Here is a 17,497-nt window from a genome sequence, read left to right as displayed (position 1 = left end):
GGACAAAATCCCAGCTGTTTAGACAATATTTACAGGAATAGGAAATTAGGCAATATCTTCAGAGGTCATAAAAACATTTGGTTCCAGAACCTATTTTCTATGTCTTGTTACAGGAAGTACTGATCCTTCAATGAACACTGAAAACTCACTAAATTTAGTCTCACACATTTCTCACTTAGCAGAGTTACCAACTCTGGTTCAAGTCAACTGTACCATTTTGCACTAAAAAGGAAATCAAACCAAATAACACCAAATTAAACTCACAGGTCAGCTCAAACTAACTGTAACTGCTCAAAATAACATGAGTCTTTGCTAAATGCTTGCAGCACACTAATATACCAAACACTACAATTCCTGGTGTGTAACAAATATATTAAAATATAACATGTATACATGAGTATATAAAATAGTGATGTATCTCAAGAAGCTTGGAAATGTGGAAAGAAAGCAGCACTAACTATTACTGCAAAGCTGTCTAAAATGGCATGTGTTGAAGTTCAGAGAGTGGAGAATGACGAGGGACCATCCAAGGAGATGTTCCCATAACACAGCATTGAAAAACTGATGCTCCGGGCTTTTTCCTTCATTAGAGCCACACTACACATTTTAATCAATTAACACACCTCAGAAGTAGGAAGACTGCTTCAGGAATCAAATCCAACATGCTGATTTTAGCTTTCAAGGCATCTTTGAGCAAAGAAGGTGAGGAAAGATCAAAGACTGAAGTTCTACCCTCAGCTATGACTTTTGTTGTATGCGCTGCTTGGGAAAGGTGCCACATCAGCCATCCTGAAGGACAAAGTTTTCTACGTGTACAATAAGCAAAGCACCGAGACTGGTTCTATAATAATTTTCCACTTTTGACTACAAAATCATGCCCATAACCCATTCTGAGACCATTTCCAGAATTAAAAAGTATCTTTTGATTTTTTTTTTCCCCCCTCCTTGGTCTTTTTAGTTCTGAATTTCTCCTGGAACTAACAAACAAACAGCAGAACAGCAATTATTGTGATACTACCCATGACCTGGAATGAACTAGGGCAAAAGTCTCTACTCCTTTTCAAGCAAAGCAGCTTTAAAAATCATTGCAAATTAACATACCTTTAAGATTTTTATTTCTTTTCCAAGTAGGATTTGTGACTTTGACAAGTTCTTTTTGTTAATACTCTTTATGGCTACTTCCCAATCAGTTTTCTGGAAGCAAACAAACAAAAAAGCATTGTCAGTTTTCTATTGTTTTTAACTTTAACCACTAACAACTACCTAGTAAAGAACTGGAGAAAAAGTTGGGATATCACCCCTACTCTATCCACCAGTGACTGCATCACATGACACCATCAAGAACTATTTCATTCCACAATAGCTTAGACAGCTATTAAAAACCAGCTGTAGCTACACTGCATGTTCATGGGTTCCAAAGCATTTAAAAATCAAAAGTAGTAGGTAATCATATGCCTTTTTTTTTTTTGTAGTGGTGCTATGTATCTGCTTTTTAGTCTTCTCTCAATGATTCAGTTACTTTTACTCTCCTTTAAGGACTTCCCATTTTTATCCTTAAGCTCTACAACTGAAAATTGCACAAGAAAACATCTGGGTTTTTTAAAGTAAACTTTTATATTGTCTATTTATATATTATCTAAAAATAAATTGACTATTACTTGTAAGATGGGAGCATCTCCAGTGGCCCTTAAAGTTTCTGTTTTCCTTTCTCCCTTTATCTCAAAAATCACTCTCCTGTGCCTCTCCAAGTTGCGAGTGCTGCCCTAGTGCTCCAAGATGATAAATCTGAAGAGTTGTTTTCTGAAAAGCAGAGCACTTTAGGCACAAACACCAGAATAAACTCTCACAGCAGCAAGAAACCATAATGTAACTATGAATATCCAGGGTGATTAGCAAGCCACGCCAGGAAATCAGACACCTCTGAATTTAAGAGATCTTCTGCCAATCCCAAAGGAGACAATTTTCCATTAGATCCCTCGTTATCCAGCGAGATAAACATGACCCTTCAGACAAACAAAGGGCTCAGCCTCCGATACAGCTGCAACTCTCCACTCGCCGTTATGTTAGGGAGCTACCAAACAGCAGAGAGGAGAGGTGGAAATGCAGATAGGTTGTTAGGGGAGAAAAAGGAGGTTTATGGAGGCCGGGAGCTGGCAGCTCGGCTCTGGGGCTGCAGCAGCGGCAGGCCCAGCCCCGGGCCCTGGTACCCAGCCCACCCCGGCCCCTTCCTTCTTATTTCTCCCCAAATACCCAAATCACTACAGAACTCTCTCAGAGGACACACACACCCCCCACCACCGGGAGGGGCTCCTGACGGCTGCAGCCCCGCGGAGCGACCCCGACCCCAGCCCGGGTTGTGTAACCGGCCCCGCTCCGGCTGCGGGCAAAGCCCATCGCTGTTTACCTTGCGGTGACGACCTTTGAAGACCACAGCAAAGGCTCCGTGTCCTATCAGGTCCTTCTTGCTGTACTCAAAGTCCCCCACCACCTCCATCATCCCTCAGCGGGGCATGAAGCCCCGGGAAGGAAGAAGAGAGGGAGGGAAAACAAAGGGGCTCTTCCTCCAGCCGAGGCAGCTACAGCCGCCTCACGGCAACCGGCGGCGGGGTAGGTGCCTGCCCCTCTCCTGGCTGCCCCCGGCGGCGGGAGCAGCTCCTCTCATACCGCGGGGGCAGCCGCAGACCCCCGGCCCGGCGGGGCTGCTGCAGGGCGTCTCCGAGGCGAGGGGCTCCGTCTGGCATGAGGAGGGCAAGGCGGGGAAGGAGCGGGGCGGGGGGAAGTCTCTCAGGGGCCGGGGAAGAGGGGACAGTGCGGCATCGGCGCCAGGACAAGGGGCCTTCTTCAGCGGGGAAAGGGGTTCCGCGCCCTGCCGCTGCCCGCCCCCATGGCCCCGCCACAGCGGGGGCTGCCCGCGCCGCAGCACCCCTCAGGGACCGAGCCCCAGAGCATCCAGCAGGGCGGTGGGGAGGCGCGGCCCGCGGCGCCGGGGGTGGATGTCGCTGTCGCCGCCGCACCGCCCGCGGGAGGGGATGAAGCTACGAGGGTGCACACGGGGGTCTCTCAGGCCGTCACCGCCTCCTTCGGGCTCCCGCCGCTCCGCCACCGCCTCTCTCACAACCCACACCCGGCCAGCCCCAGCTCCGACTACCCAGAGCTCCGCGCCACCTCACGCCTTTTATAGGCTGAATCGCGCAGGCCCCAGCGCTCGGCTGCTTCCGCCGGCGGCTAAAGAGTGCCTCACCCTGTTTAACCCGGCGGGAGCGCGCCGCGGGGTCCCTCCGCCGCCCTCCCATCAGCAGTGCGCCCCGCCGAGCCCCCCCTCGGCGCTGGGGCCGATCCTTGTCGTCCCCTCAGGGAGGACACATCAACCCAGGCCCTTGGGAGCAAGCCTCCGTCCTCACCCCAGAGCTGGGGTAGAAGCCAACCGTGGGTTGAGCCCCCCACGCCTGGCCATGGCTTCCAACACTCGCTGCTTTTCACTTCAGCTGCTTCCTCAGCCACCTCAAGCCGACCGGCCAGTGAGCACAACGCTGAGGGGCCACCAGGAGAGAAGGGAGGGCCAGAGGTGCCCCCAAGACAGCTGCCCTCAGCACAGAGCATGGCAGGGGTTAATCATAGAATTGTAATCAACTAGGTTGGAAATGACCTTTCAGATCATCAAGTCCAACCATTCCCCCAGCACTACCAAGTCCACCACTAAAACATGTCACTAAGGTCCTCATCTACATGGTATCTGAACACTTCCAGGGACAGTGATTCCACCAGTGCCCTGGGCAGCCTGTTCCAATGCCTGACCACCCTTTGAGGAAGAAATTGTTCCTGAAGGCAGGTACAGATCATCCCACCCTGCCAGGGTGGTGATATGGCCAGCCCAGCACCTCCAGGGTCACAGCCACTCACCAAGACTACATCAAACCTAATACAAGGAACTTAAATGAATGGAGAAGCAATGGAGGAATGAGCACACAAAATGCTGTAAGCCAAAGACACTTCAAGTTGCTTGCTCTCTTTATAAGGAGAACAACGTCTGTAATTTACAGCCTCTGCCCCTCAGCACTTTTAGATCAGCCTGAGGCTGTTTACAGCAACACGTACAAGCATTAAGAAAAACAAACAGTCACCACACACCAGTCACATGGAGCCTTTGACCTTCACCTCCAGATCAACGTAATTGCGCTCCACTCCTCTGCTTCCCATTCCTCACAGCTCTCTTCCTCTCTGCTCACATTCTCCATCAGGCCACCCCCAAATCCCAGTTTCACCTGTGAAGCTCCTTCAGGCCTCCTCAATACCCCCATTTGCCTCAGAACCCTCAGCATCAGCAATTAACCCACCACTGATGTTACAGTCGACACAAGGTGCATATTGGGATCCTCAGGGCAGAGCTCTAACCCCACGTAGCTGTGCTGTGCCGTGCCTCCTCTTGTGTGATACAGGCTCTGCTTTCAGCACCGCTGGATCAAAATAAAGACTGAGTAGACTTGGTCCTCTCTCTATTCTTCACTCCTCTCCCTTCATTTTCTGGCACCAAGCACTACTGGAGCTGTGTACCATGTCAAAACCTCCACGGCTAAAGAATTCTCCAAAGACAACGCACTTGATTTAAAAAAATAGCCAGCAAGAGATTCTTAAGGGAATACTGACAACTTTATGAAGGACATTTTAAGCTCTAGACATTATATGAAGACATCAGAAGAATCCCAAGACATCTGTTTTGTGCCAAAGAGAACCAAAGGGTTTTAAAACCCCTCAAGACATGATCCCCCACTTTGTTTTCTGAAGTTCTGAGCTCCTATCCAAAATCCGTTCATGGCACTACCCTAGCAAACAAAACTGAGAAAGTGAATCTGACCAAGTAATTTCAGTGGCTCAGAATACCCCCATGAAAAGGAATATATGAGATGTAAAAACATTCCAAGTTAATGATAAATTAAGGTGTTGGTAGTAATACAGACACTTTCTAGTGTGCATTCACAGTGCCCCTTTAAACCTAGGAAAAGCCCACAAGTCTCAACGTGTTAAATATTCCAATTCAGAAAATAATTTCCCTGAGAATTGGCTGTTTATTGCCATCCACCAATTCTCATATTCACTATTAATCCTCTCAGCATCAGCATGTATCCTTGCCTCAAAGTCAATGTCACAAGCTACGTTTTAGGGAAGCTAAAAAAAAAAAAAATTAAAATAACCCAGAAATATGCCTTTTGGACAGAGAAAACCACTACAGGAATTTCTAAGCCACCCAATGTGCATTACACTTCAAAACTGAGACACATTTCCCTCTGGTAGAACGTCTGATGTCCTTTTGTCCTCGTAATGGGGCTGAAGCCCTCGAGCAGGTTTGTTTCAGCACAGCAAGGACAAAACAGCCAGGAGCAGCAGGGAGGTTTGACCAGAATAACTAAACACGCTGCCTCGCACTGGCATTTGAATGGGATCTGGAGAGCTGATGTCTGAAATACATAAGGACTGTGGGATTTGCATGCAGGTCACTCATTTGAGCTGGGTCCTTGATTAGCATCTGGTAGAGCTTCTACATGTCAGTATTTCCAGCACCAGTGGACTACAATAAACTTATTTACAAACAGCACCTTCATTTGCTTTTGCTGCTGAAAGAGGTCAGAGACAGAATGGACTGAATTACTTGAGATGTTGGGAGAGCGATGAAGGATAACCCCATGGGGCTCGTGCAGCTCCTCCCTCATCCAAGAAATACACACAGATATTCACCATTTAGTGCTGGCAGCCCTGCAGCACTCAGAGGGATGCACTGCTCTGCTGTGACAAGCAACGCAGCAGGACAGTAGAACACCCAGTGCGCTCAAAAAGCATGGCCAGGCAGCGGGCACCAGTACCATGTCTCATTGACTGCAGTGATCCTTCAAAAGCACAGAGTACTGTCCCCAAGTTTGTTTTATTTTAAACATCATACTGTGCAAGACCCGCAGCCCACTGACAGAGACCACCAGTGACCTCCAGCTCAGCAAGGACCACTGATTTACAGGGTCAGAGTGAAGAAAACACAGAATAACAGCACTGGAGATGCATTTATGGCTCCCTCCAGCTGCACTACTCTGGTTCAGACAAATTAGACCCTCAGATGTGAGCCAGGACTCATGGTCACAAGAGCAACAAATCTAGGAAGGAATTGGCACCTTCCAGGTTGGTTGTCTGAGTACACAGAAGTATGCTTTCATGTGGTAGCAGCTGTCCAGAACACAGACATCACTGCTCTGGGTTTCCATAACACATTTCATCCTCAAAAGTGCTAATGGTCTTCCCAGCAAGCCCTTTTCTGCCACACCACCGAAACGCAGGCCTTTCTGAGGTGGAAACATCACCTGAATGGCACCTGGGTTGGCCCAAAGAAAAGCAGAAAGACAACTGCTATTCCTAATGTTCACGCATAACAATGAATGAAGAGTATTTTCTTCCTGTTCGTTGAAAAATTTTTTCTATCTTCCCCCAGGCAATGCACATGGAAGTTAAATTTCTAATCTGGGAAAATAATCAAAAAGATCAGCTGAGTTGAGCAGGACATGAACACATGCCTCCAAGGACCCAGGGAGCACAATGTGTACTCCACTTGGCCAGCCCTCCAGCATGGATAACCAGAACACACAGCCCGAAAAAGGGTTTTTGTGAGGATGCTAAGGCCTCACTTACCTAAATCAACCCCCAAAGGCAGGACTCTGGCACTGTCTGCTCATCTCAGTGCTATCCCAAACAGTCTCCTTCATTCTAGGCGTTCTTACAATTTTCTTCTCTCCTTCCTTTTCTCCCTCCATCATAACCCAGGAATTTATTAGACAGGTAAACCCTTCTCTGAGGACTGGCTTGTTTCCCAGTCCTTATCATCACGACCCTTCCATTTGTAACAAAATTAATGGTGGCATCAGCTGAGCTATCACAGCTTTTAAAGAACAAAGTGTCAGAGGGCTCATGGGACTAATAGTTTCTGGATATGCTTAAAATTATTCTTATATTACCAGTGCAAAATAACACCCTTGTGGTAGGCATACCTGTGTGGTAGGCTTAACAAGTAACTCAGGAGAAACTAGACTGATACACAGCAGCAGGTACTGAGATTCCTATCACACAGTACTGGAAAAGTTCAGGTGTTTCAGAAGGTTTTTGTAAGGTTAATGATGCAGTTCCCAGAAAAAGCAGTCAGAAAGCTCCAGCCTACCTTCTAGATTTGCCCTTTAAACGTCTTCCCCCATTACTAACACCATCAACCCAAATCTGCATCTGCAATTCTCAAAGTTAGCTAATTAAAGCTCACATCACCATCGCCAGCAGAGTGAGGGAGGTCACGCGCCTGCTTCACCTCCTGCCAAAAAAAGAGCCACCTCTGAAGTGAAGGGCAGCAGCTCTTCCCCAATGCATGACAGCTGGCAGGAGACTGCAGAGCAAGGCCCGGGAAATGCTGCATTCAAATAAAACTGGGAGGAGTGTTACGGGATTGCTTAGGAATACAGCTGGAACGGGGCCAGCACTTAGTATGCATGAAGGCTGGTGCTGTATGAATGATAAAAATAGTAGCAGCTGCTTAAGACAGGAAAATTAGATTTGGTCTACGTGCAAAGCCATCACATAGCCTGGTTCAAAATCTACCCACTACCAGGTCAAAGAAAGATTAAGGCCAAGATAGTGCATTTTGGTGTAAACTTTGTTGCAAGGCCCTCTCTTTCTTCAAGAGGTCTCTCTTTGCTTTGGAAAACCTTTCTGCTCCAGCACTAGGAAGGCGGGTTTTAATCAGGCTGTGTCACAGCAGCTGTCTGAAGGGATGGCAGGAGCTGGCGGACGTTTGGAGCATGGCCAGAGGGCACAGCAATTGTTTGGTTTGAAAATCAGCGGATGAGGAAGTACTCTTTAGGCACACATACACACGAAGCCAACCCAGTCCCCCGCTAGACAGGATCACTTCCCCTAACTGAAGTGCATCCCTAGTTCTAACACAAAACACCCTGTGGATTCACAGGGCACAGTGACCACGTGCACTTTGGGAGAGGAAGCAGAGATCGATGCTTCTTCCCTCTGAGCAAGCCACATTCTACCAGCAGCTGTAGAAGCTGCCACTATCAGCAAGTCAAACCTGGGGACACAGAGCAGAACTCCAAGGGTGGATCATTTCCTTTAGTACAAGTAGCTCAAAACAAGTGCAAAACAGGCAGCTCCTCAGCTGCCACCAGAGACCGGTCAGCCACATGTGTGCTCCTCCTTCCCAAGGGCACGGCAGTCTGGGGAGGCAGAATTATCACCTACAGTTTCAAACCACCCTATCCTGCAACGTTTACCTTAGTGAATTAAGAAAGGTTTTGTTTATGCAGATAGATGCAACATAGCCTTCACTGTCAGCAAGAACCAGCTGGAGGAAGCACATGAATGAAAGAGCAGGTACAGGATATTGAGTTCTTCCCAAAAGATCCCACGAAGATAGAGCCTGCTGACTTGGCTGGCAGAAAGAGATACCAACAACAGGAACCACAACTTGTGTGCTCAGTCATATTAAAGATTTAACCCTTTGTTCGAGTCTTTTGCTCAACTGAACAACTGCAGACAAGCAAACAGCCATTACTGCACCATCCTTTCTTAATTCTCCAAAGCAATCCTGCCAGCAGGAATAAAGTCCTAAAATGCATCTTCTGCAGCTGGGAAGCATGAAAGCCATACTCCTGTTCCGAGTTGTAGTAATCACTGGGTAGCAACTGCAGTATGAGGGCTATGGAGAACGTTTTAACCTTCATGCTAGCTTGCTGCCCCTAATCTGACAATATAATTTCAACTCTTCAATAACCACATCTTGATTTTTACTGTTTTGCAAGTAATAACACTGGAAATAATCACTAGATCAGGTCTATTCACCTCATGATTGTTGGAAGCCTGAAGTGACTTACAAAAAGGCTCAAAAGCAACCTTACAAATATATATCTGACAGTATGAATCCCTCTCACCCACTGGGCAAGTAAATGCACTCAAATTCCAGAAGGAGCCAACTCTCTGCAATGGAGGTTTTGCCATTTACTGTGACAGTCCCAGCCCTGCTGTCAGCATGTATCCAGGGCAAGGGACAACCACCACCCAAAATGCCTGCTCCATTCTTCCCCTTCCCCACCCCTTCCTTCCTTCCTCTCGAGCCAGCAGTGGATGGGAAACAGGCACTCTCTTCCCTATCTAGAGGCACAACTGCCTCATTTCCCCATTTCCAAGAGCCACTGAGCCCTGAAAACTCAGCACAGTTCCATCAGTCATTTGAAGTTCATACCTGTTGCACCCTGAACACAAGTGAATGAGTTCTCTCCTGTGGATGCAGAAGATCAGTAACAGATAATGCTCAGCACAGCCCACAGGGAAATGAGCTATGGAAAGGCAAAACCTTACTGCAATAACGGGAAGCCTTAAGACGTTATTCTCAGCAGATCTTTCTCCCAGGCATGCAGCAGAGCACAATTCTGCAATGTAACGATGTGCTGAATTTTCCCCTTCCTTTCTCCCTCTCTGAAGGTCACACAAGGACAACCCTGTCTGTTGCACTAGAAGCTTTTTCTATGCAGGATTCTTCACAAAGCAAGAAGGGGTAGGAGCCATCCTCACCCTTTGCTTGCCCCTTTCAAGGCAGCAGGCTACTGTAAACATGAAATTTCAATAAAAAGCCAGTTGAGATGGAGGCAGATGAGATATCCCTCCTGTAATGATCAGAGGAAACCATACTGCAAAACACAGCTCTTAATGAGAACTAAAATTAAAATTTCCTTAAATAAATATAAGGAAAGAGTCCGTGAGGAAGAGTAGCCAATAGGAACAGGGAGTCGTGCTTGGGTCAGCCTCTGTCATCCATCACCTTGTGGATCTCCCAGCCTGTACCAAGGGCAGCCCAACTTAGGATGGGACCAGCAGCTTCATGTCACTGCTCCTAGCGACGCCATCTGCAAACAGAAAGAGCTGTTGTATCCCTGTGATCCAGCACCAGCACTGCCACATGGTCCAGCAGGTACTGGGTTCCTTCATCAGCACAGCAGGGGCCTGGGTTCCTTTATCAGCCATGGTCAAATGGCAACCAGCTCACAGGAATTTGTCTGTCTGCATAACTGCGAGACGAGAGGAAGGTGAGAAAGGAAGGGTCTGACCAACTGGTACAACTGTTCCTTTCCCTCTCCAGGAGCCAAAACAGACATCAGAGTCAAATTTCACCACTGACTGCTTAGTTGGAGGGACTCTGCTTTCTAGTCATCTCCCAGGAGACAGCAGCAGTTCCTGCCCTCAGGGAGGTCAGGTCTCCAGGCTGGAATTTGGCCCAGTGCTGTGCTCTCTGCAAGGAGAGATCGTGCCCTAACCACGCAGGTCTCTGCAAGGAGACTGCAGCTCTGAAGGACACATGGAGTACCTGCAACATCTTCTATGGACAGACAACAGGTTACTTACATCCGCAAACACTTGTCCTTCCCTCCACTTGCTACCCTCTGTCCATCCGGGCTCCAATCCGTTGCATAAACCTAGTATTAGACAAGGACAGTGATACCTCTGCTGGGAGGAGGGGTCATTCCTGCCCCTCTCAAACACCTCAGCCCAACACCTCACCTCATCTGCATGGCCAGGAAGATCAATAGCCAGTTTCTTCATCTTGGCATCCCAGACCTTGAGCGTGCTGTCACTGCTCCCGCTCACCAGCAAGCGGCTGTCAGCTGACCAGGCGATCTGATACACGGCTGAGACGTGCCCTCGCAGCGACGTCAGGTACCTGGTGTCGAGAAGGCAGGAAGAGGCTGCCAGAGGAGCAGGCAGCTGGGTTTGTTCCAAACCAGCCCTTGCCCAGCCTTCATGTTTCTTCTCCACCAAGCAAGCACAGTCACAGGATGCCCAGCGCACCCCAAACCAGCATGCAAAAGGCAGTCAATCGCTATACAGAGTCCATAGGTGGCTCAGTCTGTCTAAAAACCCTCCCAGATGGGCTCAGAGCCTTCTAGATGGCTCTTCATCTCAACTCCTCTGTCAGGAATCCCTTATCCAGTAGGCAACACTACAGCCTTACTGTACAGATGTGTCCTTCCTCTCTCTGACTGAGCAATCTGGATTTAGGAGGACCATTACAATTACTGACATGAAACCCAAGCCCATCAGAATAAAGACTGATTTACAGGAAAGGCTGCCCCAGACAGCTCATCAATACTCTAGCTGAAGGTAAAAAGCTGGACTACTTTGGATGCAAGTAGGAGCATCGAAACACCAACAGCACCACTTGTATCAACAAGAATTTGCATTGTTCAGAACAAGCTGTTTTCTGGCACAGGAACTGTGTAAACTGGGTCAGTCTGCAGTGTGCAACACACACGTCTTCAGGAGATCAGCCGAGTGGAACATCCCATCCAACCGCAGCTGCGCCTGCCCTAAAGATCCGACCTGCGCGTTACACACAGACCCCACACAAGTACCACCTCTGTAACAGAACAAACCAACTCACTTTCCTGTCCTGCCATCCCAGAGCTTTATGGACTTGTCAAAGGAAGCACTAGCTATTATCCGGGCGTCTGGTGAGAAGAGGACTTGGTTAATGAGAGCCTGGTGGCCTGTCATTCTCTCCAGTGGCTTCTTGTCTTCTGCTGGTCTCCAAAGAAACAGCGTGAAATCATCTGACCCTGAGACAAGCCTTTCTGGTTCCTGGCCCTGATGAAGGATGAAAGAACCCAAGTCTTGTACAAGCCAGGTATGGAGGGCTTGAAGCACATAAGCGTTGGGGTCAACAGCCAACTGTGCATGTTTACTGCTTCCACCAGTAATAGTGTTAGAAATGACAGTAGGGACAAAAGGGACTTACCCTGACTTGGTCATACCTCTGCCGTGCCTTGTCCTTCAGTTCTGCCACTGAAAGAGGCAGAGGGGGGAAAAAAGAGATTTGCAACCCTTAGGTGAAAAGAAACTTTATAACCCTGTGATACCAATTCCAATCCTGCCTCTGTGGGCCAAGCACACTGTGTGACTGGTCACCCACATTCTCTTTGCCAAGGGCTACACTGGGGGCAAAAACCCTTGAAAACAGAGTGGCCTTCCATCCCCCAGGCTGCTCGACCCTGTGCATGGGCCAGGAAGACCACGGCTGCCACCAGCACAGGACCTGCTCCCGGCTCTCAACATTGCTTTGGCTTGTGGCGGCACTGAGAAGAGACATCAGGTCACCTCAGTATGCTCCCCACCACCTCCCTCAGACCACAAGGCAGGAGCTGCACTTACAGGAGCCACGTACATCCTGTGGGTTGATGGTGGCCTCAGCAGGTTCGAAGGCCCCGGTGCGCAGAACGTAGTCAGTGCTAAGGGCCATGGTGTTCACCCAGTGAGCGTGGCCCTGCAAGGTGCGGCAGAGGACCCCCTGGGAACAAAACCACTGCTCAGAGGAATGGGCAGGACAGAGCCAGACTCGGCAGCACCCTCCAAATCCACTGGGCTGCAAGGACCAACCCTAAACTTTCCAAACCCCAAGCTGCAGGCAGGACTGTAAACTTAGCAGAGTAGAAATGACACGGTTGAGCTTCAGGAACCAGTTTCCTGCAGTGCCTTGAAAGGCACCCACCAGCACAGATAGCTCAGGGATATTTCCAGCTTTTAGCCCCATTTTACACTTCTAGGGATGAAAACATTGCACAACAGCTACTCCTTCCAAATGGTTTCAAGCAATAGATTGTGACAGGTCAAGAAGATAGAGCACCCACTCTGCACCTCCATTTTCGGGGCACAAGCTGTGCCAGGAAGAGCACATAAAGCTACAATACAGCGTGTCCAGCCCCAGCACTGCCCGCCTCACTTACATCTTGGCTCCTCCAGACTTTGATGGTCCTGTCCTGGGAGGAGGAGTAGAGCAAGCCATCACCTCCCCACTTCACACATGTCACCGACTGCGTGTGGCTCGTGAGGATCTTGTCGCACCTGCCCATCAGTGTGTCCCAGATGCGGATGCTGCCATCCTTGGAGGAACTTGCCAGGTAGCGGCACTCTGGGTTTCTGGAGAGAAAGATCAAATCCATTTGTGCAGTGCACACAGCTCCTCCATCATCAGCCCCAGAGAATTCAAGAGTACAGAAGTCAATAAAAGACAACTTTCTCTTTTGGCTTAAGATCAGGGAGAGGCTGCGCAGGGGCAGAATGCTGACCTAGAGAACAAGATCCCACAAGGTGGGGGAGAGGCAGAGAAATGCTTCCCTCCAAACTGACTGGGCTACACACAGTCAGTAAACCTGGTACCTGAGCCCTGGACAATAATCTTCTTTCCAGAGCTTTAACCCACTGGCTAATGAGGGGACCACAAACTGGCACTTTCCTGGGCACTGGCTGGGGAGAGCCCTGAGCAGGGGGATCAGTGCAGATGGGCAGCAATGGGAACACACTGAATGCTTCCCTGCCTATGCTATGCTTTGCTTACAGCAGGAAACATTCCAGCCTGTAGACACAGAATGACACTGTGCTGGCAGGGCTGAAAGCAGCAAAGTCCATCCACGTGGCTCAGGGGGGCAAATTTAACACATCTGGAAGCAGCTGGCCACAACCCTGCAAGGAGAGAGGAGGAAGCCATAGCCTCTGTCCTTTGCACAACATCTTTATCACTCAGCACGGTTTTAACATCAAAGTGGTCCCTGGCACCAGCAGCAGCGAGGAAGAGCACGGCCCCTCCTGCTGCACAGCAACGGAGCAGGGAGCACAGCTGGCTGCAGAACAAGACATGGAGCCCTGGCAGGGTCATCTCCCTCCTCTCCATTTCCTCATCTTCCTTTATAATCAGTTTTTGCTAATTCAGTTTTTTTTTTTTGCTAATTGTTTGCAAATAGCTGGAGTTTCCTACTGGCAAATTCAATTTGCAGGGCTCTGCTCTGAAGGGGCTCTTTGTCTTTCTTTTTATTTATTTATTTCTATCATGTGTTGGATTACGGGATACAACTGGCCCCCTCCACCCATCTCTCCTAGACAGAGCTTTAGCTGAGCAAAGGGATAAGGGGTTTGCACAGTTAATCAGCCCTCATGATAAATAAACAGGATGACAGAGGCAACCAGGATGCAGGAGAGCAGACAGGGAGCGCTCTGCAGAGCCTGAACTTGGGCATCACATGGGCAGCTTTCCTGCTCCCAGCTCAGCAGATCAAACATTCATCCAGCACCATGCAAGCACTGTTTTCCATAGGCAGGTGTACCTATAGAAGGGAAAAGAGGGACAGCCTGGCAGTGACTTCCGAGCAACCTTATGGGACTGTGAGCAGCAGCCGGGACTCCTGGCTCTGAGATAAAACACATTTTTCCTGGCCCACCCTGGGGGCTGTTCTCCTGCACAAAGCCCTTCTTCTGGAACGGGAGAAAGGCGAACAGGAGCAGTGCCCTTCAGGTCAAGCTGCTCTTTTCCATACGAGCAAAAGGGAAGGGCTGGCCTGGCCCTTCACTTACATGTGGAGCGGTTCCCAGCACAGACACGTGATCCATTTGGAGTGGCCAGAGAGCACCCGGCCGATCTGACTGCCAGTGGCTGGGTCCCAAAGAAATATCTGTCCAAGAGAGGAGGCAACAGGGTCACGTCAGGCCACTTACATCATGTGAATCCTAGGACGCTCGGACTCCATTTAGAAAGCAGAGGTGTCCTTGGTGCCGCATTCACACTGGCAGAAGCAGGGAGCAGAGAAGAAGGGGGACAGGAGGGCTGGATGCCTTTCAGATCCCTGTAGCAATCAGCTGACATCAAAGGAATGAGACCCGATCACCCTCCTCTCTGCCTGAAATGCTGCTGCTACAAAAATATCTGCCTCAACTCGAAACCAACACAGGTCCCCAATAAGCCACCCTGAGCCTTTGACACCCTGTGCCAGCGAGTTAGTGAACGCTTGCAGAGCGCAATGAAAGCCAGAGCACACTAAATGCTACTTATTATCGGATTCTGTGGGTGGGAGACATGCTGGTTTTCTCTTTCTTTCCTCTCTCTACATAAATGTTCATCAAAAGAGCCAAGGAATTAGTCATTTCCTACTTAAAAACCTGGGAGAAACAGAGGACAAGCAGCTCCCTGGGTTAGATTAAAGCCAGAACAGCACCAAACCACAGCAGAGCCACCCTTGCATGGCCCATTCCCTGGGGCTGGTATCACAGCACCCGACACAGCACAGGACAGCAGCAGCTCTGTGGCTGCTCTTGTTGCTGCTCTCAGACCATTCAAAGGTTGGAGCAAGCAACTGCCCCTCTGCAGCTCAGCAACTTACTGACTCACTTCTGAGTGCTCCCACTCCCCAAGGCATTTCTGTTTGCACCTTAAGGACACACATTTTGCCCCTCAGCCAGGGCAGGGCCTCCTTCCCATTCCTGCAAATGGGAATCTGGCTGTGTCTGAGTGGGAGCACTGTGAAACCAGCTGCTGCTGCATGTCTGGGTCACGCAAGCAGCAGCCCTAGCTTGGCCAGGCAATGCCCTTTCTCGGTCCAGACACGTCCCTCGTGATGGAGCTGTCTGCCAAGGACCATGTCCAAAGCCTGGACTCTTTCCTGCACAGAGGGAAAACCATCTGCCCCAAGACAGCAGGGCACAGCAGGGCTCAGCAGGAAGAGGTCTGCAAAGGCAACTAAGACCAAGCTCTGCCTGGCACAGAGTTAAGAAACACTACTTGCAACTACTGCAACACAGCCACATGCAAAGTCCCTCTGGGAAAACGGGAATCCCGCTCGAAACAACTGAATACACCTCTTATGCCCCAGAAAATCACGTCTTCACCCCTGATCCCCCACAGTACAGTGATCAGTTCAGTTCAGAACAGGGCAACAAGGATGCAGAGGGTCTCCACACTCCCCCAGCCCCACACCAAGGGATCCAACACATACCTGGCTGTTCTTACAGCCTGAGGCCAGCTTCTTGCCATCAGGTGACCAGGCAATGCTGAGCACCCAGTGCCGGTGACCTGGCAGAGAGAGCATGAGCAGGTGTGAGCAGAGAGCTGTGACTGTCTGCCTGTGGTGTCGCAGCACACACTCGCTCTAGGACAGGACTGGAGATGAGGGAACCCTCTGTGTTCCTCCTAGCCAAACTCTCATCCTCCACTTAATTAGTCAAAGAGAGGAGCCATGGTCCCAGCCTATCCGACTCAGGCAGCACCAGGCTCTGCTCTGTCCCCCAGAGCAGACAGGGGTCAGAAAGCTGCCCCCCCCGGGACACCCTGCACCCACCTTTGGCTGTGAACTGTGGCGTCTCTGTGCTGAGGTCCCAGAATCGGACTGTGGTGTCTCCAGAGCCGCTCGCCAGGTACCTGGGAGAGGAGGAAGAACCCGGCTCAGTGTGGTGTCCCAAGGAAAGACAACAGCGGCTCCTGCCTTGCCCTCAGCCCCTCGCCAGCCCCTCATACTTTCCGGTGGGGCTGAAGGCCACGGAGATGACGGCCTCGGTGTGCCCCTCCAGGGAGCTGGTGCAGCGGGTCACTGCCCGCACCTTGAACACTGCCTGCGGCTGGTAGATGATGTCCAGGACCTTCTCCGTTTCCACACTCCGCCCCGCCAAGGTCTTCTCCAGCGACGCCACGATCTCGGCATCATGGACAAAGAAGGCCAGAGGTACTGGTTCATCCTAGGGGGAAAGGGCAGGAGGGTTAGCAAGGGGAGGCCCAGTTGGGCTCGGGGAGTACCGTGGGGGTCCCGGGGAGGGTCTCACCTTCTGCAAGAGCGCGTTGCAGACCAGCTGCAGCTTGTCCGGGGTGATGGTGACCGGCACATCGAAGGGTGAGCCCAGGGCCTCTCCTGCCTCATCCCGGAACTGGATCAGGAGCCGCTGCACGTCCTCCTCCGGCGACATACTCTGCCGGACAGCGGGATCAGCACCGGGAATGCCCCAGGGAGGGGGGAGAGCTCCACAGCACCCACCCAGCCCCGATACCGCGGGGGGAAGAGGGACCCGCTACAGAAGAGCCGGGGGGGAGGGAGGAACACCGTACACTGAGCAGGGCCCGCGCGAGGAACCCCGCGGGCGGGGAGGCCCCGCTCCCGCCCCGCTCCTCCCGGTCCCAACCCCGGCCCCGCTCACCGCGGCCATGTGCGTGCGCGGAACACGTGGGACGGAAGCAGCCTCTCCGGAGCGGGAGCCCCTGAGTGCGCCGCTACTGCCCCCTGGCGGCTGGCGGTAAGGACAGCGCCGCGGCGTGGAGCCGCGGGTTCGAGGCCGCCGGGGGCGCAGCGGGGACGGGACGGGACCGGGCGGGGGAGACGAACGAGGCCGCTCCGGGCATTTCCCGCGGTGCCCACACCGGCGCTTGTTATTGCGTTTCTAAAATAAAAAGCAGTAAGTTCAGCAAAAAATATCCCAGCTCCCCCATTCAGGTCAGAAATTAACGCCACATTGCAGCCTGTCCTGTCACAATGTGTGTAACAATGCAAGAGAGAAGGACCGGGGCTGCCACTGAACATGGTTTATTCACCATAATAAACCATATTCATGATATGAACACTGGCTCGTTGGGCTGCACAGGAGGGAGGGAAGATTCTGCACTCAGAGACTC

The 17,497-nt window shown here is 50.7% G+C and overlaps 2 protein-coding genes across 8 annotated transcripts in view; both read right to left on the bottom strand.

Annotated features, from left to right (window-relative positions):
* Positions 1-3,195, bottom strand: part of ULK2 (unc-51 like autophagy activating kinase 2) — a 40,693-nt gene extending 37,498 nt beyond the window's left edge. Inside the window, exons 1-4 of one of the 4 annotated variants that reach the window (XM_030472849.1) lie at positions 2,405-2,481; positions 1,659-1,800; positions 1,102-1,194; positions 624-789 (exon numbers count right to left, since the gene is read on the bottom strand). Coding sequence is in view for 1 of the 4 variants with exons in the window: in XM_030472846.1 (XP_030328706.1) it covers positions 1,102-1,194; positions 2,405-2,497 (186 nt within the window). In the remaining 3 variants the exon portion in view is untranslated. Of the gene's footprint in view, positions 1-623; positions 790-1,101; positions 1,195-1,658; positions 1,801-2,404 lie in introns of all 4 variants that reach the window. The other 3 variants (XM_030472848.1, XM_030472847.1, XM_030472846.1) reach the window with 3 other exon arrangements.
* A 1,433-nt stretch (positions 3,196-4,628) lies between these two features.
* NLE1 (notchless homolog 1) lies at positions 4,629-17,056 on the bottom strand. 4 transcript variants are annotated; one of them, XR_003989597.1, is made up of 13 exons: positions 17,026-17,056; positions 16,657-16,800; positions 16,355-16,572; positions 16,179-16,258; positions 15,837-15,913; positions 14,422-14,519; positions 12,801-12,993; positions 12,229-12,364; positions 11,816-11,862; positions 11,462-11,664; positions 10,582-10,766; positions 10,426-10,496; positions 4,629-9,929 (listed from the first exon to the last, which is right to left on the bottom strand). XR_003989597.1 is itself a non-coding variant. In XM_030472843.1 (13 exons), exons 1-13 carry the CDS (start codon positions 17,032-17,034, stop codon positions 9,917-9,919), a joined length of 1,449 nt encoding a protein of 482 aa, XP_030328703.1. In that variant the 5' UTR covers positions 17,035-17,056; the 3' UTR covers positions 4,629-9,916. The 4 variants fall into 4 exon arrangements, 3 of the variants coding, with proteins under 3 accessions (XP_030328703.1, XP_030328704.1, XP_030328705.1); XM_030472843.1 differs by having other exon boundaries at positions 10,582-10,741; XM_030472844.1 differs by having other exon boundaries at positions 10,582-10,741; positions 16,438-16,572; positions 17,026-17,052.
* Positions 17,057-17,497: the final 441 nt, after the last annotated feature.

This window comes from Strigops habroptila, assembly GCF_004027225.2.
Source record: "Strigops habroptila isolate Jane chromosome 13 unlocalized genomic scaffold, bStrHab1.2.pri S16, whole genome shotgun sequence".
NCBI classification, from domain to species: domain Eukaryota; kingdom Metazoa; phylum Chordata; class Aves; order Psittaciformes; family Psittacidae; genus Strigops; species Strigops habroptila.
The sequence above is the reverse complement of the archived record's forward strand: the minus strand, read 5'-3'. Positions and strand labels throughout refer to the sequence as shown.

Bases quoted from the DNA above. Each gene is read 5' to 3' on its own strand.
- NLE1 (XM_030472843.1), bottom strand. The intron at 16,259-16,354 runs GTATGAGGGGCT...CTCCTCTCCCAG, and splicing joins GCCTTCAGCCCCACCGGAAA to GTACCTGGCGAGCGGCTCTG. The intron at 15,914-16,178 runs GTGGGTGCAGGG...TCTCTCTGCCAG, and splicing joins GCCACAGTTCACAGCCAAAG to GTCACCGGCACTGGGTGCTC.